This window comes from Fukomys damarensis, unplaced genomic scaffold (assembly GCF_012274545.1).
Source record: "Fukomys damarensis isolate Sample0158 unplaced genomic scaffold, DMR_v1.0_HiC HiC_scaffold_34, whole genome shotgun sequence".
Classification (NCBI taxonomy): domain Eukaryota; kingdom Metazoa; phylum Chordata; class Mammalia; order Rodentia; family Bathyergidae; genus Fukomys; species Fukomys damarensis.
In genome coordinates, this window is record NW_022900946.1 from 25054627 (window position 1) to 25081564 (window position 26938).

The following is a 26938-nucleotide window of genomic DNA, read 5'->3' on the forward strand; positions in this document are numbered from 1 at the left end:
TTTTTTTTTTTTTTTTTTGCTTCATTTATTTCATTTTATTTATTTTTTGGTACCGGGCATTGAACTCGGGTCCTTGTGCTTGCAAGGTAGGTGGCAGAACCGCTGAGCTAAATCTTCAGCCATCTAAATATTTTTGATAATACTTATATAATTTAAAAAAAAAAGCATTTTAGCCCAGTATTTTAATTAAGTAGGTTTTCTTACCTACTTCACATGAAAAATCAAAATTAGATGTATAAACTGCCTTTAGTTTTTCTTCTGAATATTTATAAATGTGAAAAGAAAGAAAATCATTTCTACTTTCCTATTTGTCAAATCCTATTTAAATATAAAAATGAATTATTAAGGGTAGAAAATATGTATATGTATATGTATATTTAAAAAAAAATTTTGGGTGTCAGGAATCCAACTCAGGACCTTGCACTTTCAAGGCCGGCGCGGTACCATGGAGCTAAATTCCCAGCTCATCATTTAAAAAAATCTTTTTAAGAAACTCTTGTTGACAGGGTATTACTGTATAGTTGTGGCTGGCCTTGAACTCACTATGTAGGCCAGGTTGTCCTCTAATTCTCAGTGATCTTCCTGCCTCAGCCTCCTGCATGCTGGATTTACAGGTGTGCACCTCCATACCCTTGCCCATTGTTGTCTAAATATATTTTGCTTGAAAATATCCTTGGAAAACATAGATTTATGTATAAGTCCCAAAAATGTTGAACTCATATTAGACTTTTTAAGATAGCAAGGAAGACTTCAGTGCAAATTACCGTTGGTGTAATTCTGGTTCTGGATAAGGATTGGCAGGCTTTCATGTAGCACTCGCCATTGTTCCTGGGCCCATACAGTTTGCCTGTGCTTCCAGGGAGGCTCATGGGCCTCATGAATACCAGGAGAGGAACCCATTGCTTTGTCAGTCCCCTGAGAATGCCCTGGGGACCCACTTTTCATGGTTGTCCGGATGTTTATATTCCTCCATCCAGGAAGGGCTGTACCTTGGCCCCTTTTGTGTCTAGTTCTTGGGCTGCTGTGGCAGGAGCTATGGCCAGGGTAGTGGAAACTTACTACCACGCACTAGTAAGGCCCTCAGTTTATATAGGGAAGAGCCGTCTGTGCTACTTACCCTGCAGTGCAGGCCCTTTGGAGGTTCCCTTTCCCCTACTTTGGTACTGGTGATTGAATCAAGGCCTTTGCATTGAGCTGCATCCCGAGCCCTTTTTATTTTTATTTATTTATTTATTTTTTTGAGACAAGGTCTAAGTTATTGAATTGCCCAGGCTGGGTTCAATGCTTTGCCTCAGCCTCTCAAACAAGCTGGACACTCAGCCCCAGAGGGCAGGTTTGAGCCCTCCTCTTAGATCTTTGTGGTGCAGGCTGATGTGATAACCTTTGGATTCTGCTGTGTGAAAACAGTAAGAATGTGATGTCATGTGAACTTACAGACACATTACTCTTATAATGTTTTTTAGGTGATTAGGATGTGGATATATTTTACATTAAGTTTAATCTATGTGAAAAAGCCAATCAGTCACTTATTAAACCTAATTTTTTTTTTAAGCACAAAGATTGTGTGGTACCATACCTTCTTCGACTTCTCAAAGGTCTTCCAAAAGTGTATTGGGTAGAAGAAAGCACAGCATGGAAAGGCAGAGGTAATTTTATATAATATTTCCCTGAATGCAAAGAAAAATATGTTCAGCATCTTTAAGGACCAAGTGTTTATTTATAGTAACACCAGTCATAGTGCTTTTAGCTGCTCCCACTTCTGGCTGTGAGACAGAGCTTAGTATTCCCTGTTGTCCAGAGCCCATAGCAGAGGGAGGCAGGGAGGAGGCTGGGCCAGCAGCCTTCTGCTCCGCTCTTCTGAGAGTGAGCAAGAACTTTAGGGCCTTTATAAACCCTTTCTCATGTCATCGGATGGAATTGGGTCGCCTGCCCATCCCCGAAGCCAGTGATGGCAAACCTTTTAGAGCTCTCAGTCCTATAGCACGTGTGCTGTAGGTTCACCACCACCATCCTCATCAGTCATATTGTCCTTAGATTCATAGAGTCCCTCCTGGAGGAATTCAACTGTCCATATTGCTTTGCTGCTGTTCCAAAGGTGGGATGTATGTGGGGGTTTAACGATGATGTTAACTATAAGTAGTTTTGTCATTTTGTTGCTGCTAAGTTTCAGTTAAGCTTTATACTGGAATAAATTCATGTGTGCTTTTTTTTTTTTTTTGATACCAGGAATTGAACTCGGGACCTTACTCTTGCAAGGCAGGCGGCAGCACCATTGAGCTAAATCCCCGTCCCCTGTGTGCTTTTAAAAATTATATCTTATTTTGATCCCATTTATAGTCAAAGTGAAAGTGATAATGCATGCCCCTGTTCCACTTCACTGTTCCTTCTTCCCCTTTCCCTCCTTCTTTCTCTTTTGAAATGGTCACATAGGTCCTTTGTGTGCCAAGCATTGGACTAAACACTTATAACACTGATTTTTTTTTTTTTTGGCAGAACTGGGGACCCCAGGGTCTCATGCATGTAGACAAGTGCTATACCCCTGAGCTACATCTGCAGCCCCCACCCCTTTCTTTTTTACTTTTTGAGGCAAGGTCTTGTTATGCAGTTCAGGTTGGTATTGAAAACTATGTAGTCTAGGCTGGTGTCAGCCTTCCGAGTGCTGGGGTTATAGGCATGCACCGCCATACCTGGTTCCCAACCTTTTTTTTTTTAAGTGTATTTTGAGAAGGGGTCTTATTGAATTTGCCCAGACTAGCCTTATACGTTAATCTTCCTTCTTTGGCTTCTCAAGTAGCTAGGACTACAGTGATGTTTTAATATACTGTACTTGTTTCCCAATGCTCAGAAGATCTCTGTCATTTTAGGAGTCATGACCCTTGAGGCTGAAGTTTCTTTGGAATTTACTTCTGTCGGGGCTAGATATAGCAGGAGTTGGTGTCTGTAAAAGAGACATTGGTCCTTTTCTTTGGTAATTTGTTAGGTGGACTTAGTCTACAAAAGACAGGCTTTGCTTTTCTTTCTTTCTTTCTTTTGGTCCTGTGGGTTAAACTCAGCACCTTGTGCTTGTGAGGCAGGCGCGGTGCCATTGAGCCTAATCCCCAGCTACAGGTTTTGCTTTTCTTATAGACATCCTGCTTGTACCTCTGTGCCTTTTGATCTGTGGGTTCTCAGATCCTAAATTGTGCCTTCAGTTTTAAGGATGGCAAATTAAATAGAATGTCATTACCTTAAAATCAGATGTCTATAGCCATCACTGTGTTTGGGATATAGGTGGAATATCAGTGGCTTTTGATGCTGTTTTCTTTCTTTGCTTCTTTTTTTTGAGATGGGCCTCACTGTGTTGCCCAGGCTAGTCCTGATGCTTTCTTCTTCCAAATACCAATACCTGGGACTGCAAGTGTATATCACTGTGCTGGGCTTGTCTTTTTCAAATTTAAAAACAGTGATCTTGGGCTGGGGATTTGGCTCAGTGGTTCTGCTCCCTGCCTCACAAGTGAGTGCAAGGTCTGGAGTTTGATCCCCGGTACCATTAAAAAAAAAAAAAAACAAAAAAGCGACAAAAACAGTGACCACTTTTGTATATATGGATTCATATTGGAATGAAAGTATTTTTTGTAACACTGTCAAGGATATTAAAAATTTCCAGCTGGGCATGGTGGTGTGCGCCTGTAATCTCAGCACTCGGGAGGCTGAGGCAGGAGGATCGCTGTGAGTTCGAGACCAGCCTAGGCCACATAGTGAGTTCCTATGAACTACATAGGGAAACCCTGTCTCGAAAAAAAAAAAAAAAAAAAAAATTCCAGCCACGGGTGGTGGTGCATGCCTGTAATCCCAGCACTTGTGAGGCTGAGGCTGGAGGATTACAGTCAGTTTGAGGCCACCTGGACTACAAGATGAGTTCAAGGCCAGTCTGAACTATATGGTGAGACCCTGCCTCCCCACAACAAAAACAAAACACAACAATCCAGAAACCACTGTGTAAGAACATCAGTGTGCTGGGCATGGTGGTGGATGCCTGTGATCTCAGAACTTTAGGAGGCTGAGGCAAGAGGACAAAAGTTTAAGGACAGTACATGTCACTTCATGACTTAGTGAGACTCTGTCTCAAAATTAAAAAAAAAAAAAAAGGACTAGGCATGTAACTCAGCACAAAGGCCCTGGGTTCAATCCCCAGTACCAAAAAATTAAAAACAGAACACTGCCTCTAGCTCTAAGGGCACCTAAGAACCTCCCTGTTAGGATGCTTAGCATTAGAAGAATTTAAAAACTTATGAGGTGGAGGTCAGGGTCTAGCTCCCAAGCTTGGGGCATAGAGCACTTACCTAGCATGCTTGAGGACCTGGCTTTTGTCTTTTTATCTTTTTTAAAAATCTCCAGTACTATTAAAAATAAAAAGCCTGTGTAGAATAAAGCAAATCTTTGGAAACTTACTAGGGTTTTCCCTATTTTGCCAAAACAACGCGTGAAAAAAAAATTTCAATTAATTGAAAGTTATATTAATATGTATTTCACAGCTTTCATTGTACCATTGTTACACTATCAAGGTTGACTTGTCATTTTTATTTAGATAGGGAATAAAAAATGGAATCTGTCACTTTGAGAAGTTCTATAATCATAAACTGTAAATTGGGTCAGGAAACATTTAAGTTTATTGCCAGAATGTTTTTCTTAGGAATGTTTCTCAGCGAACACACTGGGCTTATACCTGATCTATTGAGACTCAGTGAAATTGGTGTGACCCCTGTCTTGTTTCTGATGATCTGATTTGTGTCTTCATGTCTTCAGGTGCACTCCCAGTGGCAGAGAGCTTTAGCTTCTGCCTAGTAACTTTGCTGTCTGATGTGGCTTATAGGGACCCTTCACTTAGAGATGAGGTAAGTGTGTGGCAACTTACACTTTGCTATTAGATGAAAAAAAAAAAGTCCCAGAATGATGAAAAGAGGGAAAGTTGAAGTGTGATTGGGTTATTTGTGACTTTATTTCATACTGTTAATACTAGTCTTAAGAAACGTTTCGTATGTGCTTATCAAAAGGCCTGTGAGGTTGGTAGAAAAAGACCGAGGCAGCTCATTTGTCTTCCTGTAGGTTAGCATCTGGAGTTACTCAAACGAGAATTTCTGTGTAGCTAAACTTTTACCTTTGAGCGTCTGGACTTTTTTTAGTTTTTTTAATTTTGTTGGAAATGTTGCCACAAGTATTTTGTTTTTAAACAGACTATGACCTTTTTAAACAAAGACTCTGACCATAGTTTAAACCTTTTCCTTAATCCAATTTATAGTTGAGTCATTTTTTTACATGCCACAATAGTTGCTTGCCTATATGCTAAGTCTTCCCAGTTAGCTTTTCTTTTTTGAGTTCTTTCTAATTGACATTCTTCATTTATTTGTAGGTTGGCTAAAGACATAACTGTGTTAGACTTAGGTGATTTTTATTAAAAGTCAAATATGAAGAGCTTTGTAATGAATAAAATGTATCAAAATAAAGATGCCAACAGTGAAGATTATGAAATGACTTTAATATATGAAATGGGAAAAAGTGTAGGTTGAATATCCCTAATTTGAAAATCCAAAATCCAGAGGGCTCCAAAATCCGAAACTTTTACCTCTAACATGCTGCCACAGTGGCAAGTTCTACATCTGACCTCATTTGACAGGTTGCATTTAAAATGAAAACACATTTAAAATACTGTGTAAAATTATTATACATGATTTTCCTGTTTAAACTTGTGTCCCATCCTCAGGATATCTCATTATGTATATGTAAATATTTCAAAATCTGAAAAAAAAAACCAAACCAAATTTAAAACACTTCCAGTCCCAAATATTTATTTAGCATTATGTAAGAAAATGTGGGAAATTTGGTTGCTCCTAAGAAATCTGGTCAGACCTACTTCATTCTCTTCTGTTGGCTTTTCCAAGGCTAGTTGTTGAAAAAAGTTGTTGAGGTAGTTGCATTCTGTTTGGTCTTAATGGAAACATTGGTTAAGTACCTCTCTTACTATCCTGAATCAATTGTATAGTCTCAGGACCCAAATGATTCACAGGATTTTTGGAATTGGTAAGAGGATAATTGGTAAAGTTTCTGCCTGGTAGGAACTTATGATGTCTTGCCTTGAACTATTTGAGCAAAATGGATCAGTGCTTCCAATGAAGACCTATAAAACAGGGCCGAGGATTTAGCTCAGTGGTTTTGTTGTCTGCCTTGCAAGCGCAAGGTCCTGAGTTCAATCCCTGGTACCAAAAGAAAAAAGAGAAGAAAATCTACAAAACAAATTGATCTCATTCGTTTAAGATACAAAGCTGGGAACTGAAGACCAGTTCAATGAGCTAAAGCTTATAGCAGAACTTTGGTTTTGTAGTACTAGAGATTGAACATAGGGCCTCACATACGCTAGGCAAGTGCTCTAGCACTGGGTCACACCCCCCAGCCATTAATTAATTAATTATTTTTTGGGCATGGGAATTGGAATCCAGGGTCTTTGCACTAAGCAACATGCCCAGCTCTTCTAAAAAAAAAATTTCTGGGCTGGGGATTTAGCTCAGCGGTTTGGTGGCCTGCCTCGCAAGTGCAAGGACCCGAGTTCGATCCCCGGTACCAAAAAAAAAAAAAAAAAAAACAAAAAACAAAAAACAAAAAAAAAAAAAAAATTTTTTTTTTGGTATTGAGGATCGAACTCCGGTCCTTGCACTTGCGAGGCAGGCAATGGAACTACTGTGCTAAATCCCCAGCCCCCTCTTCAAAAGTTCTAAAAAATTTTGTGACAGGGTCTTGTCGAGTCAGTTAGTTGCCAGGCTGGGATTGAATTTATGAACCTCCTTTGGCTTTCCAGAGTTCTGGGATTGTAGGTGTGTACTATTATGCCTGGCTTATTTTTTAATTTGAGACCGAGTCTTGCTAAGTTGCCCAAGCTGGCTTTGAACTTGTGATCCTCTTACCTCAGCCTGCCAGGTTGCTTGGATTACTATAGTACTGTAAACTTTTGTAGGATAAATGCAAAGCTAAATGTTACCAACTGCAGCTAGGCATAGTGGTACGTATTCATAATCTCAGCTACTCAGGAAGTTAAGGCAGAAATGAAAGTTTGAGACCAGTTTGTCTCATAGAAAAACAAAAAAATAAGTGCTGGTATGTAGCTCAGTGGGTGCTTGCCTAACATTCACAAGGCCCTGGGTATAGTCTCTAGTACTGTCACAAAACCCAGAGCAAAACGGTCCAGAGATTTAGCTCAGAGGTTCCGCTGCCTGCCTTATGAGCTCAAGGACCTGAGTTCGATCCATGGTACCAAAAAAGAAAAAAAAGAAAGCACTAAAATTTATTTAGTGGCCAGGGATGTAGCTCAGTGGTTCCACTGCCTGCTTCACAAGCACAAGTCCCAAGTTCGATCCCTAGCACCAAAAAACACACAAAAAAACCCAACCAATCAACAATCCAGTGCAAAACAACAAAAAATAAAACAAAAAAACCCAAAACCCAACTGAATAAATAGAGGTTTCATAATTTAAGAGCAGCGTATATGAAAAGAATTTAAAAAAAATAAATTTTATGTTATCCCATCCCCCTCAAATCCACTCCCTTCCCTATGTACAGAAGCTTTGTTTCCACTTTTTCCTTCTATTTTCACTTTTTTCTTGTCCCTTCCTTCCTATGAAAAGGGGTTAAAATTTTTTTATTTACTGTATGCTCTTTGAGCTAATAGTATGAAGTGGTTACTGAAAAGCTAATGATACATAAATGTCTAGAATTTATGATAAATTTGATGACATTCTCTCATTCTTTCCTTTTTTGTGGTTCTAGAGCTCGAACCTGGGTCTTGTACATGCTAGGCAAGTGCTCTGCTATTGAGATAAACCCCTATCCCTTTTTAAAAATTTTAGGACAAGGTATTGTTCATTTAGCTACACTGGCCTTAACTTGTGTTTTTCTTGCATCAGCCTCCTGAGTATCTAAGATTATAGGTGTATGCCACTGTGCTCACCTGCCAATTACTCTTGATGAGTTCCTGGATCTTTCTAATGTGAAAATGTATTTTATTGTAGCATTACATTTCTAGACAGAAGTAGACACCTGGACTACAGTAGAATCAGAGGCAGATAGCATTGTAAATAACTTGTGATCATAAAGAATAAAGTTGAGGGTCAGGGATTTAGCTCAGTGGTGCCACTGCCTGCCTTGCAAGTGCAAGGTCGTCCCAAGTTAGATCCCTGATACCAAAAAAAAAAAAAAAAAAAAAAAAAAAAAAAAAAAGTTGAAAAGAATTAGGAGTATTTAGCTATAAAAAGAGAAGATGGGGGGGTATCACCTCTTTGCGGAATATGGAGGAAGAAATGGCCCCGAGGGCCACTGGAGAAAGCCCCAGGAGGACCACCAGCATAAGGAGGAAATCTGTACCAGCCCAGAAGAAGAGGGCTTCTGTCCCTGAAGGTCAGCTGGTTGGCCCTTCATGTGACTGTTGTGGAGGAGAATATGTGGGGTTGGCGAAGAGAACATCTAAAGCTCTTTTGAATTTTGATTTTATTTTTTGTGGTATTTGTCTAGTTTTGTTTATAATTTATTTCCTTGACTGTTACAGATTTTAGAGGCACTTCTGCAGGTTTCGCATGTCCTTTTGGGAATGTGCCCGGCCTTGGAGATTCAGGAGAAAGGTATGATTATAGATCTTTAAACACCTTTTTATTTTTTTCTTTTGTTTTCTTTTTCTCCCTTTCCTTCCCTTCCCTGTTCTTCCCAGTGATGACTATATATATATATTCCCCCCGCTTTGGTACCTGGGATCGAATTCAGGTCCTTGCGCTTGCAGAGCAGGAGGCAGAACTACTGAGCTAAATCCCTGGCCCTTTTTTTTTTTTTTTAAATTTATTTTTTATTTATTTATTTTTTTTTCAGTGATGACTATTTCTGTTGTTTTTTTCTCAGACTATTTTTTTCTGATCTTTGGTACTTATGTGCACCTGGTGGGTGAAAACCTTTCTATATTAGGTTATTTTGTTATGTGTTAGTTTATTGAGAGGCCATCTGGGATCATGAGCACAGTTCTGCGTACAAATGCCTGATGGCCTTGGATGAGTAACTTCCCTTCTGAGACTCAGTTTCTTCACCTATAAACATTTGTGGGTAGTTTAGTTGATTTCTAAAAATAATTTTTTCCCATAGTGTAAATAAGCCTGCCAGTATGATTCTAGGAGGTGTCAGTATATTGTTTAAGTGAGTCAAAGCACCTGATAACAACTATATTGTTGATTTGGGTGGTCATGAATAGATCAAAACCTTCCAAGGAAAGTAGGCTGTGACGGAGACATCATCTGAAGTTAATTGTTAATAACATCACTTGGTGTTGGTACTGTTATTGTGGATCAACCCACACATTATTGTCTTTACATTTGTTGGTGGGTGGGTTGTGAAATATCAACCAGTGTCATAACTTAGCACAGCGTGGTTTTCTCACAGGTATCTCATGTTGTAACAATCTCATGTGCTCTTCTAGAATACCTTTGCAAGTATGCGATCCCCTGCCTGATAGGAATCTCGAGAGCCTTTGGGCGTTACAGCAATACTGAAGAGTCTCTCCTCTCCAAGCTCTTTCCCAAAGTCTCTCCTCATTCCCTGCGAATCCCAGAAGAATTGGAAGGCATCCGAAGGCGGTCCTTCAATGACTTCCGCTCGATCCTTCCGAGCAATCTTCTGACTGTCTGTCAGGAGGGGACTCTGAAGAGGAAAACCAGCAGTGTGTCCAGTATCTCTCAGGTGAGGCTGGGCTCCCAGGAGAAAAGCAGGGGAAAAGGACTTCACAACGAGCTCAAGTGAAGAAAATATTATTTGTATAATTGATTCTCACTAGTGTTCTCTTTAGTACAAAGACTTTCCTTGTCCTTTTTAAAATGCATAAGAGATTTCATAGTAATGAAGTACTTGTTTCATAGCAGTTGGTTGCTCTTTTTTGAGTGAGAAATAATTGGTACATTTAAAAAGTGTATAACTGTGGGCTGTGGGTATAGCTCAGTGGTAGAGTGCTTGCCTAGCCTGCACAAGCCTCTGGGTTTGATTCCCTCTTCAGCAAAAAAAAAAAAAAAAAATCTATATCTATATCTATATCTATAGATATAGATATATATATAAAATTGACTCATGGAAAAAGATAAAACCACAAGCACTAAGAATGACTCAGCTTAGTAATAGAGTATAAAATGTGCAGCTAGATAAAAAGACTAGTGATATTATATGTAGCGGAGAACACTGTAACTGCAGCAGGCTTCAGAGGGTGAGGCTTGAACCAGGACTTCAGGTACAGATTGGGCTGTGAAGAGAATCTGGTGTAAGGCAAACTATCTGAGTTGGTCTCACTGGCCTTTTCTGTATGTTTCAGGTCAGCCCCGAACGTGGCATGCCCCCTCCAAGCTCCCCTGGAGGATCTGCCTTTCACTACTTTGAAGGTAGGCGTGCTTCTCTGCCAGAATATTGATTTAGTACTTGGATAATAGCTTCACAGTGATTTCTTGTGATGTTAAGGATGCTGTATTCTCTGTTGTCATGGATCTACAGTGGCAGTCTTTCAGAAAGCATTTATTTTCTCTTTTCATTTAAATGTCTTCAGATATTTTGTATATATAGAGAAGGACAGAAAATAATTTGTAGGCCCTAAATGCCTACCATCAGAATTTTTGTATATTAACTTAGGAGAACTCTGGTTTTCAAGCAGGAGATGGGTTGTTTTTTATTACGACCATTAAGAATGTAGATAAATGTATATAGTAATACTACTTTTTATGGAACTTTGCTGTTCACTAGATTAAGTGACAGGAAATGAGAAAACCAGAATTCTGTACCTTGTAATGTAGTCTTTTTCATTTTAGGTGATGCTGATTGCTGGTTGATTTGTTTTGTTTTGTGTGTTTTGCTTTATTTATTTTTTTTAAACAGGGTCCCACTATGTATTTCAGACTGGCCTTGAACTTATTCTTTGTAGCGCAGGCTGTCCTCGAACTCATGACAGTCCTCCTCCCTCAGCCTCCGGAGTGCTGATTATAGTCATGTACCACCATTCCCAACTTGCTAATTGCTAAAAGAGCATGTCTCAAGACAATATTGGGAGATGTGAGAGGAATTTTTAAAAATAGAAGTCAGTATCGGAATTCAAATAAATGCAGGCAGCTTGTATTCAGAATGTCCTGATTATATGAGAATATAACACATTACGTGCTATGTATATCTCATATATTGAAATTTAAGAGTAGTTTACCTAACTCAAAATTCCACCTCTCAAAGAGAACCTCTTGTCCAAGAGTAGAACATATCCTCCGGACCCAAACCCCTTTGCCATGTGGCTATCCCTGGGGCATCAGAGGGTAGCTTTGATGAACCCTTAAAGAATTCCCTTTCCTTGGTAAAGAGCTCTTCATCCATCTTCATTATCGAGGAATCCTACCCCATATCCTTTAAACAGACCCATTAAGTAACAGGATGGGGACACACCCAGGTACTGGCTGCAGGAGCCCCATATGTCCCTTCAGTAGACCCATCACCCACTCTGTGCCAGGAGCTGGTGAAAAGAAGGAAGATGTGCCTGCGCTCTGAAGTATACCTCATTTAATAGATAGCAGCATATACTGCTCCCTTCCATGCTTGCTCATGTGACTTCTATTTCATTTGGACTTTTTTTTTCTCATCCTCCTGCCCACATCAATCTTCACTCTTTATTATGAGATTAAAACCAATTGATAAGCAAAACACACCAGAAATTTCAAATTGTCCTGCGAAGAAGGTCCTGCTGGCCTCTCTGGGAGTGATCTCACATAAGCCAACATTGCCACCAGCTATGTAGGATCCCCTCTGTCCACTGGTCCATGCAGTGCCACAGGCCCTGAGCTGTGTGGTTCCTCTTGCTCTGTGTCTTCTCAAGCGAGTCCAGACTCAGACTTCGGGCTGTGCCATCCTTTCCTTGGGTTTGGGTTCGCTGAGTTAGTGGTTTGCTACTGTTACCAAGACTGTACCATTCTGTAAGATACCACGTGCCACTGTCACTTACAAAGCAGTCCTTTAGCACTTTAGCCACCTCTTCTTTATATCTGCACTCGAGTCAAACGAGACTGGATCATGTTCCAGCATACTTGGCAATTTTTGGAAAAAACTTCAGACAAAAGCTTCGATGCTGATACTCATGTCTCCAGGCTCTCAGAAGGCAAAAGTCACCTGCTCATTATGGGAAGCAGCAGTCTGTCAGGGAAAAGGCACTAGTATTTGCTTGCAGCCACTGTGTCTGCAGGATGTGGTCCGAGGAGCCACAGCAGAACACACCGCTGTGGGGCAGGCTGGCCATGTGTTGGTTGAAGAGGTGCTTGAATTCTCGGCGTGAGCACAGGCTGGCTCTGAAAGGTGACCTCCACAAAGACCCTCAGTTCCCAGGCCACAGAGGTGCTGGCACACCCCGGCAGTGAGCACCCATTACTTTTGTAAACCAAAAAATTCTAACAAAAAAGAAACATAATAACACAAAACTTTCTTTTCATTGAGTCTAAGATAAACATAGTATAAATGAAACAAGTTAGCATATATATTAAAATACTTTTGAAACAGTGGAATATGTATAGGAACTTTTCCCTCCTTCTATTTATCTCTCTTCTGTTTGCTTGTGTCTGTGTATACTATATGTAAGCATGTATGTGTGCTATATAGTGTTTCTCATGTAAGACAAATCATGCAATATTTGAGCTTGTGAATCGGATTTATTTCACTTAGTATTACATTTTCAAGTTGCATCCTGTTACCACCTGTAAATGTCTCATTTATCTCAGAGTCGGACTCCATTGTGTATAAATACTACATTTTCCTTGTCTATTCCTTTGTTGATGAACATACATGCTGAGACCCCAAATAAAAGACCCAATCGAAAATCAGGCAACCGAAATGAGTAGACACTTCTCAGAAGTACAAATGGCCAATAAGTACATGAAAAAATGCTAATCATCCCTGGCCTGGTGGAGACATTTAAGTTAAAATTACACTGAGATACTATTTTACCCCAGAAACATTGGCTATTATTAAAAAAAATCTAATAATAACATGCTAGTGAGGATATTGGGAAAAAGGAACTTTTATACATTGTTGGTGGTATAGGCCATATGGAAATCAGTACCAGAGACCTCTGCAGCAGGCTCCAGTCTCCTGCCCAGTGTACAATGCAGGGTTGAAGAAAGACTCAAAGACAGAATTAAAGAAAAACTAGAGAGCCGGCATGGCCAGTGCTGCTCAACCAGGAAAGGCCCTGGTCAGTCTAAGCCACTGATTTTTATTGGTAATTAGATTGGGGTAAAGGGGAACTATGTGCAAGGATGTACAGTTGTGGAGTTGCTGTGGATACCAGGCATGGCTTTTAAAGGAATAGATAAAGCATTCTCAAATTAGGGAGAGAACAGACAAAATATAGGGTTGCAATTAGAACCTTGTCCTTCTAGTTAAGAAGGTTTTAATCATGGGAATGCAATTTGGGTGTGAGTTACTCTGACCTCAGCTACTATGTTGTCTCATATTGAGCCCCACATCTTCACAGGCCGTTTCTCTGCTCTCTGCTGTGGCCATTAGCGGGAAGGTCATGGTAACTAATATGCTACCGCAGTGATTAGGAAATGCTTTACGAGTCATGTAAGCTTCAGTCAGACTCACTACTTAAAATGAAACAATGCAGGATTAACTCTTTATAGCCTGTACTGCTTATAGCCTGCTTTGGGCATAATCAATAAAACGGTTCCCACAAATCGGTATAGAGATTCCTCAAAAAAATTAGAACTAGAAATTCCATTTGACTCAGCTACCCCCCTTCTACTTATCTTCCCAAAAGAGTTAAAATCATCTTATTACAGGGGTTCATGCATGCCCATGCCTGTAGCAGCACAATTTATAATAGCTAGATCTTTGACTTTTCTTATAGTTGGTCTCTCCCTTTCCAGGCTCTCTTCCATAGCACTCTATATAAATTTTTTTAAGAATTAATTTTTAAAAGTACAAATGTGATAATTTATAGCTTAATGTATGTAATGGCTTAAAAACTTGCAGTGATACCCTTGATTTAAGTCCCAAATCTTAGGCTGTTGGTTCTGGCAGTTCCTGTTTTTTGCCTCCAGTAGTGCTCAGCTGCACACTGGCCGAGCCACACAACACTTAACTTCATCTTCTGGTGTCTGTTTGTATATTCTCTTAGCTTACAGTCTCCTTCCTTATTCCATGTTTGCTTCTTTTAAACCACTGTTCTCTCCTTCTCTTCTTTTGCTCCTTTTTTGCCAGTTCTTATGTTGGTCCTCCAGCATCTCAACCTCTTGAGGCACCATTTGCTCATCCCTTTCTGTAATAAACCGCTGGTTTGTATCCATCTTTTGATCAGCAGGACATGACCAGTGTTGTAACTCTCTCTATATCTATCTATCTATCTATCACTCCTGCCCTGACATATTTTGGGTTTTCTTTTTGTTTTCTAATATGGTACTTGAGAAAGTTATGCAGTTTATTGGGTTTTTATAGGTTAATATTTTATGACACTTTTTAATATGAACATATTACACTTATTTTTTTATCAGGAGAAAGTTTATTTTTAAGCAATATATTTATTGGTACATTATATATATACAAAATGATAACATTCGTCTTGTGGAATTTGTACCAGTACATGATCTATGTTGCTTCTTTTTCTCCCACCCTCCCTTCTCCCTTTGGTCCCTCTTCCCCTCCTTATATACAAAAGCTTTTATTTTCTAGTGATAGTTTTATGTTAAAATATTTTGTCTTTTTTTTTTTTTGCCTTTTTAAACTTTAAGTTAATTAATTAAATTAATTAGTTTATTTTTGGTGCCAGGGATCGAACACGGGACCTTGTGCTTGCAAGGCAGGTGGCGGCAGCACCACTGAGCTAAATCCCCGGCCCCTTATTCATTTATTTTTAATTTTTAGTGTTGAGGACCAAACTTATGGCCTTGTACTTGTTAGGAAAGCACTCTACTGTTGAGCTAAATCTCCAACTCCTTAAGTTAAGGGGTTTTAATAATGGATTTCCAACAGCCACCCAGCTAGCTCAGTCAGTAGAGCATGAGGCTTTTAATAATAAATTTTCAAATAATTATTTGCCTTTGGTTTTATTAATAAGCATCAGATGATTGAATCGTTTTTATTTTTTATCTGATTTTTTATTGTGTCAAAATATACATAACATAAAATTATCATTTTAACCATTTCTAAGTGTACAGTTCAGTAGTATTAAATATATTCATCATATTCTACCACCATCTATTTCTAGAACTTCTTTCATCATATAAAACTAAAACTCTACCTGTTTAACAGTAATCCCTTATTTTCTCCTTCCAGCCCCTGGCAACTACCGTCCTACTATCTCTGAGATTTCTTTTTCTTCTTTTGTGGTACTGGGGATTAATCCCAGGGCCTTCACACTGAGCTATATTCCTGTTCTTTTAAAATTTTTAAATTTTGAGACAGTGTCTCACTAAATTGCTGAATTTCCCAGGCTGGGTTTAAACTTTGATCTTCCTGCCCTAGCTTCCCAGGGTGCTGGGATTACAGGCATGTATCACTAGGCCTAATTTATCTCTATGATTTTAAATACTTCAAGTACTTTGTAGAAGTGGGTTCATGAAGCACTTGTCTATTTGTTGTGATTGGTTTACTCCGTTTAATTATTCTGGACTTGAAATCTCTAGTAGTATGCATTTTTGTTATATTTTGATAGTAAAACATCTTTGTGGCCTTGTAAACTTCAAACTTTCACATCTCTGAGCCTTTGAAAACTATAGTTCTTTTTTTCTCCCTTCTCTCACATTAAGTTACGCTGTCTGTGTTGAAAATATTAGCAAACAGTAATATTTGAGCCTTTGCTCTGAGGCACTTAACTGAGAGATGTTACTCCCCTAGGATTTGCACTCTAACCTTTACTTTGTAATTTAAAAACAAGCAAGTAGCCTGGTTTGGTGGCGCATGCCTATAATCCCAGCTACTCCAGATGCTGAGGGAGGATGCTGATTTAGTGAGACTTCACCTAAAAATAAAAATATGAAAGGGCTGGGGTTGTAGCTGTGTGGTAGAATGTCCCTCAATTTGATCCCCAGTACCAGAAAAATAAGTAAGTAAATAAATAAGCACATAGGGCCAGGGATTTAGCTCAGTGGTTCGGTAGCCTGCCTGGCAAGCACAAGGACCTGAGTTCGATCTCTGGTACCAAAATACAAAAACAAAAACAAAAACAAAACAATAAATAAGCACATAAGGAGCTGGAATATAAATAAAAGCAAAATCTGTGCCTTTGTTGGTTATTGGGGAGATTCAGGAAATGGACCAGTTGTGTGTGCCCTTGTCTAACTTTCCAATTTTTTCTCCCTTCTCCTACTAGCCTCTTGCCTGCCTGATGGGACTGCCCTGGAGCCAGAGTACTACTTCTCCACTATCAGCTCCAGCTTCTCTGTCTCTCCTCTGTTCAATGGCATCACCTATAAGGAGTTTAATATTCCACTAGAAATGCTTCGGGAGCTTTTAAACTTGGTAAGCAGAACAGTGACGGATAAACAGACCATGGGAATATCAGTCACTGTAACTACAAGAGGTAGAAAACTGTTTTTAATAGAAAAAGTTGGAGTACAGTTTGATTATTGATTATTTCTCATTTGAAGTGCTTGGGACCAAAAGGATTTCAGATTTTGGATTTTTTTGGAGTTTGGAATTTTACATGCACATGATGAGACATTTTAGGAATAGGATCCAAGTCTAAACATCAGATTCATTTGTGTTTCATATATACCTCAAACACATAGTCTGAAGGTAATTTTATATCTTTTTATTGAGATGAGGTCTTGCTCTGTTGCCCACCTGGCCTCAAACTCCTGAGCTCAGGCAATCCTCCTGTCTTACCCTTTGGAGTAACTGTTTCCTGTTCACTTACAGTCACTGTGTTACTGTGGGGATTCAGATCCATGTCTAGAGCCCTCTGCCCTCATTCTGACTTAGAAAAACTGAACAGCTGGCTTATTCTCTTTTTGCTTTCCTTTCCTTCCTCGTATTTTCTGTTTTCATATAATACTAAGACAAAGAACTTGACTCTCCTCCTTAAAAAAAAAAAAAAAGAAAAAGAAAAAAAGAAAGAAAGAAAGGACTATAGACATGCCACCAGGCGTGGCTTAATGATTTTAATTATTTTATGCGACCCATCACATGAAGTCAGGTGTGGAATTTTCTGCTTGTATGGCAGTATGTTAGCACTAAAATAAATTTGTGGTTTGGAGTCTTTTGGATTTTCTAAATAGAGATGTTTAAAATCTATCAGTATTTTCAAATATAATTTATTTATTTAAAATTTTAGTTTTTATTAGTACATGCCAAGCACCATGTAGAAGTCTTGAAATTGTAAAGAAGGAATAATAGCATTCTTAGAGTTGTTGTGCAGTATCTTTTCATTTAATCCGTGCAGCAAGCATATTGGGGAGGTACCCAGAATTCCCATTTGAAAATAAATAGCTGTGCAGTGGTGCATACTTACAATCGCTGCACTCTGGGAGCCTGAGGTTTCAGTGTAGCCACACAGTGAGATACAGTGAGATCTATTATCAGAAAAAAGGGAGTGCTAGTTTAAGGATGTAGCTCACTGCAAAGTCCCCAGGGCTCAGTCTCCCAACATTAAGCAAAAGGGGCGGGGGAGTAGTCAAGGTCATCAAGAATATGGAATACTACTCAGCTATAAAGAATGAGAATTTAGATTCCTTCATAGAAAAATGGATACATATTGAGGATATACTCCTAAGTGAAATAAATAAAGTCACATGTGTAAATACTGAGTAGTTTGTCTGGTGTGAAAAACTATAATGGTACATAAGATCCTAATGATAAAATTGACATTGTGAAATAGGAAGAAAAGAGCTAAAGGTGTAGGGAAAGTGGGAAGGGTAGGGGAAAGATAATAAGGGAAAAGAAAAATATGAGAAAATGAAAAAATGGAAAAAAAGTGTTTGTAAATGGGGAGGGGAGGAGAGGGTGAAGGGAGGGCAGGGGTGTGGGGAAAAAATGAGAACCAAGACCTGTCATGTAGAGGTACAAGATCCTAATAATGAATGTAACTGTACTGTGTACCTAAAATGTACCAATAAACTCAATGAGGAAAAAAGAGTATGCAGAGCAAGGGCAGCCAATGCCTGGCTCAGTCCAAGGATCCTGATTCCACTAAGTCCAGTGCTTTTCCATCATACTTGAGTCTTTCTCAGGTCTATTTGGAATAATACAAAACTCAAATTTTTCATATTTTGGAACCTTTGGATGACTTTTGAGGTGACATCAGAGAAGGCATTGACACTGTTTCTGAGTTCTGAAGTGGTCGGATCTGTGGTCAGATCCAGGAACTTTGAAGTTGTTGTGATAGAGTTGGATGGTTCCAGATAGGCTTGATGATGAGTGAGAATATCATATGGACAGATTCTAATGGTTGGATTTTCTGTCTTGGAAATGAGAAGGAAAAACAACACTGAAATATGGAACATGTGCTTTGTGAAGGTGAACAGAAATCATTCAGAGAATGATTTATTAGGTTGAAGATGTAGGAAGACATTAAAACCTAGGAGATAAAGTAGAGGTGTAGCTCAGTGGTAGAGTACTTGCCTAGCACTCGAAGGCCCTAATATCACAAAACAAAAAACATCCTGAAGATAATTAATGAGGATGAGGCCATAATTAATTATCAAGTGGCCTAAGGATATTTCTGAAGTTGCTGTCAAGAAGGAAGACTTTCTCTAAACTGCTTCTCAGTGTTAATGTTCCAGAAAGATTGGTAGTTGTAGCTGGTTCCTAGTACCATGTCAGAAATCCTCATTGAAGACTGACCTTTCAGATTCTTTGTTGGAGAAATTATTTTTTCCAAGATACCTTAACTTTTTAAATTTAGGTTTTTCTTGGAGACAGTTTTCATTTTTTCTTCTGGTGTGTTATCTACACATTGTAGAAATGACCTCTGTAAAGTACTACAGTTGCAAGGATGGCACATTTTTAAGTAGTTCTGCAGTTGACTAAAGAGTTCATCCTTATACTAAATGCTGTACAGAGAACAGGTAAAAGGAAATTGCTTCTGTTAGAAACTTTGGTGGTATATACCTGTAGCCTCTGCGACTTGGGAGTTCAAGTCCATTCTAGGCCAGACAGTAGAAAAAGAAAAGAAGTAAGCAGGTACATAGAGTTTTAGGGCTGCAGGTATACCTCAGTGGTAGAGCACCTGCTTAGCATGTCTGAGCTCATAGGTTTGATCTGCAGCACCATCCCCCCAGAAAAACTGTAGCGTGTGTTCGAGTTTGAGTACATAAGAGCTTTGCAGGAGCTGGTACATGGGGCCCTAGTGAGAGGGAGGAATTGTTAGATTCGTACCTGAAGATTGGCTTTAAGGGTATTCTGGATGTTGGGGTGGGGGTGGGGGTAACAGAGTTGTACATGTTAGCTTCATGTGGGTGAGATGTCACCAGTGCCTAAAGTCTGAACACTTCTACATGCTAGAGATGGAATCCTAATGTCAGGAAACTTGAGGGCATTGGTTCCTTTGCTTTGTTTTTAAAATGTCTTTTCTGTCTAGGGTAAGAAAAGTGATACCAGGAGTTCAGGCATTTTGTGCATTTACTGTGCTTTAAGGTTATGTATGTTGTTGGCCTATTGTTTCTGTCATATCCCCCCACCTTTTCTCATTGGGTTTATTGGTACATTTTAGGTATACAGTACAGTTACACTCATTATTAGGATCTCGTACCTTTACATGACAGGTCTTGGTTCTCATTTTTTCTCCCTTTCCCTTTTCAAAAATACTGGTCATTGAACACAGAGCCTTGGGCTTGCTAAGCACATGCTTACAACAGAGCTACACCTTTATCCCTATTATGGTTTATTTGTCAATCATTTGTCCTTTGATGGAAAGAGCTAGAGTTTCTGTCTCTCTCATTGTGTCACTTGCTTCATGAGGCTTTGTCTCCCTGACAGGTGAAGAAGATTGTTGAAGAGCCTGTTCTCAAGTCCTTGGATGCTGTTATAGCCAGTGTGATGGAGGTATGTCCCTCAGAGGGCATTACCACTAAATCAGCCTGGTTTAAACATCTGCAGGGAGAAAGTGGAAGAGTTCATGTAGAAGATATAGTTAAAAGGGTTTTGCACTAAATTTTCAGTTTAGCTTAATCACAGGCCTATATAGTGATAATATACCTGCCTCTAGAACCCCTGCATAATGTCTGGGTCTTTTAAATACCTCACAGTGCTTCTGACCAGTTGTCCATGTCTCCTTCCCATAGCTGGAAGGTAGAGGTTCATGGGGGCTCACATGCTCATGTCACACACTGTGGGCTCTGGGAGTCCAGCCAGGTTTTTCTGACTTTTTTTTGGTCTTCTTTGCTCTTTTAGTGCTTCTGAAGCTGCTTCTCTAGGCTTACAACTGTACCTTCTAGGCACATACAAGCCATGGCTTTTAAGTAGAAGTGGTGTATAGGGGGAATTTTTGTCCTAACATATTTCAAGCTAAGGCTTACAGTTTTACATACTTGTGCAATTATTACGTGTGTGTGCTAGGAGGTCCTACGATCTTGGGGAACATTTGAGTCAGGTCCCTTTTTGAGTGTGGAGATCCAGAGAGGTTGTTGTTTGCCAGGTTGATTACTGCCATGGGTATGTGCTGGGCCCAGATGACTTATTTAAAATTAGTATGGGTTTCCTGTCCTTATTCTGAAATGCACAGTGCTTGATACCTTTGGGGCTCAGGTGTGAAGCTGGGAGGGAAATCCTAGAGACAGTTGCATGATACAGAACAGGGATGGCAAATCTTTTTGAGCTTTCAGTGATATAAACACCCTGCTGTGGCACACATGCCATAGGTTTGCCACCATTGCCATAGACTTTCACTTCCTGCCCTGCACCTACTGCCAGCAAGCTGTGGGCACGTATCAGTGTATGTGCTGGGTGTGGATTGTTCTGGGTTGGTGTTGACTAATGAACACAGTTAATGTGGATGTGGGACTCCGAAGATCACAGGCTTCACACCTGTATTATCTTAGCTTTCAGAGTCAGACCTCTTCTCCTCTTCCACTCCATTCTTCATCTTTGCCCTGCAAGGCTGTTGTGAGAGGTATGTGAGGTGATGTTCATAAAGACATTGTTTGTCATCATGGCTTCATCAGGATAGCCCACCCTGCTTTCTCCAGGGTGTTCTTTTGTCTTGCTTTTTCCTCTTTTACTCAGCCCAAGTTCATTCTGCAGAGACAGTTTCTCCCTCACTCTTCACTTTTCATTTTTTAGTACCCAGGATTAATCTCAGAACCTTGCGCTTGTCAGGCAGGAACAGTGTTACTGAGCTACAACCCATCCCTGGCCCCACTTTAACTTTTTCAAATAAACTTTGCCACTGCTTTCAAAAAATAAAAGACATTATTTGCAGAACCTTTTGATAGCACTTAGTGAGAGCTCTTATTATTAGGGCCTCCCAGAAGGCTGATGTGACTCTCACACCCTCCACATCACCCTCATGTTCTTTACGTGACCCCCTTCCCTGGGGTTCACTCTCCACCAGCCTTACACAGCATACTTCTTCCTGCCCACCAGGTTCCAGCCACCAGCCTCTTTAAAATGGCAATGTACAGACTCTAGGAACTGCCTCTTAAGTCATTAGACCTTCTGTGGAAATTTTCCTCAGTGCTATATTTCAGATTATTTTGCTGAAAAATAATTTGAATTTTAATAATAGAATACGAGGTGAATCTGAGGATATCCTGGCTGTAGTGTCCACCTGCAGAGTGGTAGACAAGGATGAATCCTTAGTTTAGTGGCCCCTTTGTTACCTTTCACCTCTTCTTCCTGTGTCCCTGTTCTGGCTGGTGAGCTTTCTGCTACAGAAGGGCTGCTCTGTTGAAGATGCAGATGACTGCTCTCTGCTGGCATCATTGCTTGAGCTCCTGTTTTCCTTGGCCTGATGCTTAAGGAGGTGAAGAGAGTAATTAAAATTGTCTGAGTGACGAGTCGTGATAAATGCTTGCTGTATTTAGACTGCTAGTCATGAATATGAGTTACTTGGCAGTCGTAAGAGTTCCTGGTTTCTAGTCATGTACTTGTCTCCTTTGCAGGCCAACCCCAGTGCTGATCTCTACTACACAACCTTCAGTGACCCCCTCTACCTGACCATGTTCAAGATGTTGCGTGACACTCTTTATTACATGAAAGGTGAGGCATATTGGCAGCTGTTTGTGTGAGTATGGGGGGAGGACTCCTGACGTAGTTATAGACTGGTACTTGCTGAGTGCATTGGCACATGTCTGTACTCCCAGCTACTTGTGGGAGGCTGAGGGAGGACCTAAGAGTTTAATACTAACCTGGGCATATAGTGAAACCCTGTCTCAAAAACAAAAACAAAAACAGAACCAAACGCTACATAGGTGAGCAACATGGACACATGACTGAAGGTTGGGGAGAAAACTAAGAAAAACAAATCTGTCCATGATCCTGTAATCTAGTACTGTCAGTGATCATCCTCCACCCCATACTGAGGATCAAACTCAGGACCTTGTCCTTGCAAGGAAGGTGCAGTGCCACTGAGCTAAATCCCCGGCCCATCAGTGATTTCTTCTTTGATGTGTTTATTTCCTAAGTTATTTTTCTTTCTTTTTTTCTTTTTAAAATTTTTTTAGTACCAGGGATCAAACTCAGGACTTTGCACTTGCAAGGCAGGCAGCGGAACCACTGAGCTACATCCCTGGTCCTTTAAGTTATTTTTCTAGCATGCATTTGTTTTATTGTCTGTTTCATGTATTCAGTTTTACATGTCCCAATTTAGATATTTTAGGAAACAAAATGAGGCATACATAAACTCAGAGATAATACTGTGTGTGTGTGTGTGTGTGTGTGTGTGTGTGTGTGTGTGTGTGTGTGTTTTTATGTTTTACTGGGGATCAAACCTAGGTATGTTGTACCACTAAGCTATGTCCCCAGCCCATTGTAAGACAAGATCTCACCAAGTTGCTAGGGCTGGCCTCAAACCTGTAATTTTCCTGCCTCACTTTCCAAGTAGATGGATTATAGTTGTGTATCACCTTGACTGGCTTCAGAAATAGTATTTTAATAGGTGTGCATGCACACACAGACATTTAGTATATTTTCCAGTGTCTCTTCGTGTGTGTGTGTGTGTTTCTTGAGACAAGGTCTCACTATGTAGTTCAGAGTTCAGGCTGGTCTTGAACTCACTATGTACCCTAGGCTGGCCTCAAACTTGCATTACGTAATCCTCTTGCCTCAACCTCTCAAGTGTTGGAATTACAGGTGTGCATCACTATGCCCAGCGCTCTTCTGTGCATCTTTATAACAGTTGTTCTATGCTCTTCCCGTTTGTCAATAAATATTTTTCCTAAATATGTTTTGATGACCATGTTTTCATTCTGTCACGTAGGTGTACCACAATTTAGTTAACTTTTCCTAATCTGATTTTGAGGGTTGCCAGTAGACTGTTTTGTCCAAGCAAGGGTTTGGGTTCACTCAGGAGGGGCATCAGTGGTAGCCCGGCCCTGTCTGACTTCCAGGATTCCCTCAGTCCCCCTTTTGACCTAGAGTCTGTTTTGCTGGCTTCCTTGGCTGGTCTGAGTTGTATCTGTCACACTAGTGCTCCTGAAGTTTTCAGGACCTCCCCAAAAAGTCCATAAACTTCAAGTGGGTGCTCTGTAGAGTTTGGAACTTTTTTTCTTCAGATTGCAACCAATTTTTGCCCTGATGTTGTTCCTGACAACTTTTCCTTTTTTTTTAACTTCACAAAATGTTTCCTAATCTCAGTTGAATCAGTTTCAGTGATGGTACATCCCTTTTACATGTTTTATATATTCAAGTTTTAGCATTTTGACTGCTTAAAACAAAGTGTGGATGGGGTTGTAGCTCAGTGGTAGAATGCTTCCCTAGCATGCATGAGGCCCTAGGTTCAGTCCCAGCACTGTCAAAAATAATATAACAACCAGCAGAAACTCACACAAAATAAAGCATAGCTTTGACCTTCCTGAGAAATGATCATTTCCTCTGATTGTTGGATAGTATGCATGTAGAGCCTGTTCATACTCTTCTAGCAGGTGTCCTTGGAATTGCAGTAATCAGCATCAAACATTACCCTTCTTTTTATTGAAGGGGGAAAGACCATAGCCATTGACAGCCATGGCCTGATCCTGGTACCGTTTTATTTCCAACTTTGGTACCTGCTGTCTTTGCCACAGATCTCCCTACTTCTTTTGTGAAAGAAATTCATGATTTTGTGCTGGAGCAGTTCAACACAAGCCAAGGGGAGCTCCAGAAAATTCTACATGATGCAGATCGGATCCACAATGAGCTCAGTCCCCTCAAACTGCGCTGCCAGGCAAATGCTGCCTGTGTGGACCTCATGGTGTGGGCTGTGAAGGACGAGCAGGGTGAGCGTGCGCCCCACCCTGGAATGCAGAATGCTCTTTCCGTCTGTGAACTCTGGGCATGTCCCAGGTGTTTGTATCCAAAATGACTTCTAGAGTGCTGGACACTGTTTGTAGCGCAGGCAGTCACATTTAGGACCTGGGCACATGCAGAGCTGAGCATCAGCTCCTGCCATAGCCTGGACATGTGCTATCCAATCTTACAGTGGAAGGCACTGGACCTGGGAAAAGGGGAAATGTCTAAGCCCACAGGGCTGTATATTCTCTTTGCTTCCTCTTGCTGGTTTTCTTTAGGCTCGGAGCTAGAGGATGGTGGGTGTGTCCAGGGGAGGAGTGGAATGGAAAACATTCTTGCAGAGTGGAACACTGGGACAAAAGAGGGCTTAGGGCCAGCAGGGAGTAGTAACTACAGTGCAGGATGCTTGCCTCCAGACTTCTGGTGTGGTCTCTCAGTGTTAATAAACCTGCAACAAGCATATCTCTTGGGTTTAATTGAATTATGTGATTAACTGGGAAGAAAATATTTTGTAAATACTGGATTGTGCTGATCATTTGTACCCTCCTCTGATTTTGAACTAAGGTGCCGAAAATCTTTGCATCAAGTTATCTGAGAAACTGCAGTCTAAGACATCCAGCAAAGTCATCATTGCACATTTACCCTTGCTTATTTGTTGCCTACAGGTCAGTCCCATTGATGCTTGAGACACGGATGCCCATCCACAGGGTGTCCCTCTTACTATGTTGTTCAGACTGTGGTTAGTTTGCCAACAGCAGAGACTAAGAAGCATGTAGTCTGAGTGGTCCTTATAATCTGCACTAGAACCTGCTGTGGACACAATTCATCACTGAGTATGGGCTGCCCCCTACAGGGTGCCAAGGATTTCTGTAAGTGGCATTCACAAGCAGCTCCCCTTGAAGAAGGCTTCAGTCCTTTGTTATGAGGCTGTTTCGAATCTGCTGGGCAATGCCTAAGGCCAGCAGGTAAACCACTATGAACATGTGCCAGAGGGCCTCAGAAAGATGTCTTTGTCCACAGTTCTTAGTTCTACTCTGCTGAGACTCGATGCAAATCTTACTGCCTCTGCATCTCCCATTATTTACAAAGCATACATTGTACCTTTTCTCCCTTGTTTCCGAAGGAAATCAATACACTTTAATGATACATATTTACCTTGGTTGGAGAAGAGTTAATACTCTTTCCTTTTCCTGTATGCTTCATGGGAAGGTATCCTCTGGGAGCTTTGACCTTAGAAGTTTTGGTCAAAGTTGGAAGTTGTAGGGTTGAGCATCTCAAGGTTTGGGCCCTTCTTAGATGGACCCTCCTGGGCTGCATAATGGGTTGATATGTGTTGCAGGGTTTGGGACGCCTGTGTGAGAGGTTCCCAATGGTGGTGCATTCTGTGATGCCATCCTTGCGAGACTTCCTGGTCATACCATCCCCAGTGCTGGTGAAGCTTTATAAGTACCACAGTCAGTACCATACAGGTAATAGATGATTGCAGCTAGGGTCTTATCTTCAGCATTTAGTGCCCGTGTGCCTTTTAAGCCCTAAAAAGGGGCCCTGTGAGTGTGAACCATGCAAGTCCTGTGACTGTACTTGGCCCATTCCTCCTCCTTGCCATTCCTTCTGTCTTTCCCTACATGTTCCGTGTTCCTTGGGTTCCAGGTCTTCCCTTTCTCTGCTTCCCCATCCTGCACTTCGGTCACCATTTTCTTTTTGGCATCTTTCTTTCACTGTACTAGTCCAAAGTGTAAGTCCTACATGTTTCATTGGAAGGCCACTAGTTTCACGTGCACAGCCTCATTTGGTCCCCATCACCCTGTGAGAGGACATAGGCTTAGAGTGTAATAATAATCCTGATTTAAAAATCTTGTGTGTGCCAGAGGCAGAAATGTAGTCCCACTCATCCTACCTATAGTCCTATGAAGGTCCATTTTTACTTCCTCTGTTCAGGTGACGAAACACAAACTCAGAGCAGTAGAAAGACTTTCCCCAGAGCTTACAGAAGGAGTTCCCATCTTTACCTGGTTTTTGCATGACAGTTAGATCTTTCCTATCATCAAGACTGTCAGAGCTGCGTTCATGTGGGTGCTTGTCAGTATTTCTGAATGATTTATTAAGAAATTGCTGCTTTTACCTGTCGATCATTTTGTAATCTAAATATTTTCCCTTCTCACTTAAACATACTCTTTTCATCTTTCCTGTTGGTCTCAGACTCTATTTTTGAAGTGTTTTGTCAGATTTTTTTAGAGTGCATGATTTTTACAAGCTAAAAGGTTTTTGGACAACAAAGAAGGGGATGGAAAGTGAAAGCTGAACCAGACACACATTTGAACTTTTACATTTAGTTGCTGGCAATGATATAAAAATCAGTGTGACGAATGAACATTCTGAGTCAACCCTGAATGTCATGTCTGGCAAGAAGAGCCAGCCCTCCATGTATGAGCAGCTCCGGGACATCGCCATTGACAACATCTGCAGGTGGGAGGCTGAGTAGAGAGAGAGAGAGAGAGAGAGTGTG

General features: G+C 40.5%; 1 protein-coding gene across 4 annotated transcripts in view; it reads left to right on the forward strand.

The window, feature by feature from the left end:
* Positions 1–26938, forward strand: part of Pi4ka (phosphatidylinositol 4-kinase alpha) — a 149265-nt gene that overhangs the window by 32436 nt on the left and 89891 nt on the right. For 2 of the 4 annotated variants that reach the window (XM_033758643.1, XM_033758640.1), the window contains exons 3-14: positions 1553–1646; positions 4786–4874; positions 8570–8642; positions 9482–9741; positions 10361–10427; positions 16379–16527; positions 19984–20049; positions 22107–22203; positions 24228–24419; positions 24997–25097; positions 25772–25901; positions 26766–26898. In XM_033758643.1, coding sequence (XP_033614534.1) covers positions 1553–1646; positions 4786–4874; positions 8570–8642; positions 9482–9741; positions 10361–10427; positions 16379–16527; positions 19984–20049; positions 22107–22203; positions 24228–24419; positions 24997–25097; positions 25772–25901; positions 26766–26898 — 1451 coding nt within the window. Of the gene's footprint in view, positions 1–1552; positions 1647–4785; positions 4875–8220; positions 8422–8569; positions 8643–9481; positions 9742–10360; positions 10428–16378; positions 16528–19983; positions 20050–22106; positions 22204–24227; positions 24420–24996; positions 25098–25771; positions 25902–26765; positions 26899–26938 lie in introns of those variants that run through there. The other 2 variants (XM_033758641.1, XM_033758642.1) reach the window with 2 other exon arrangements.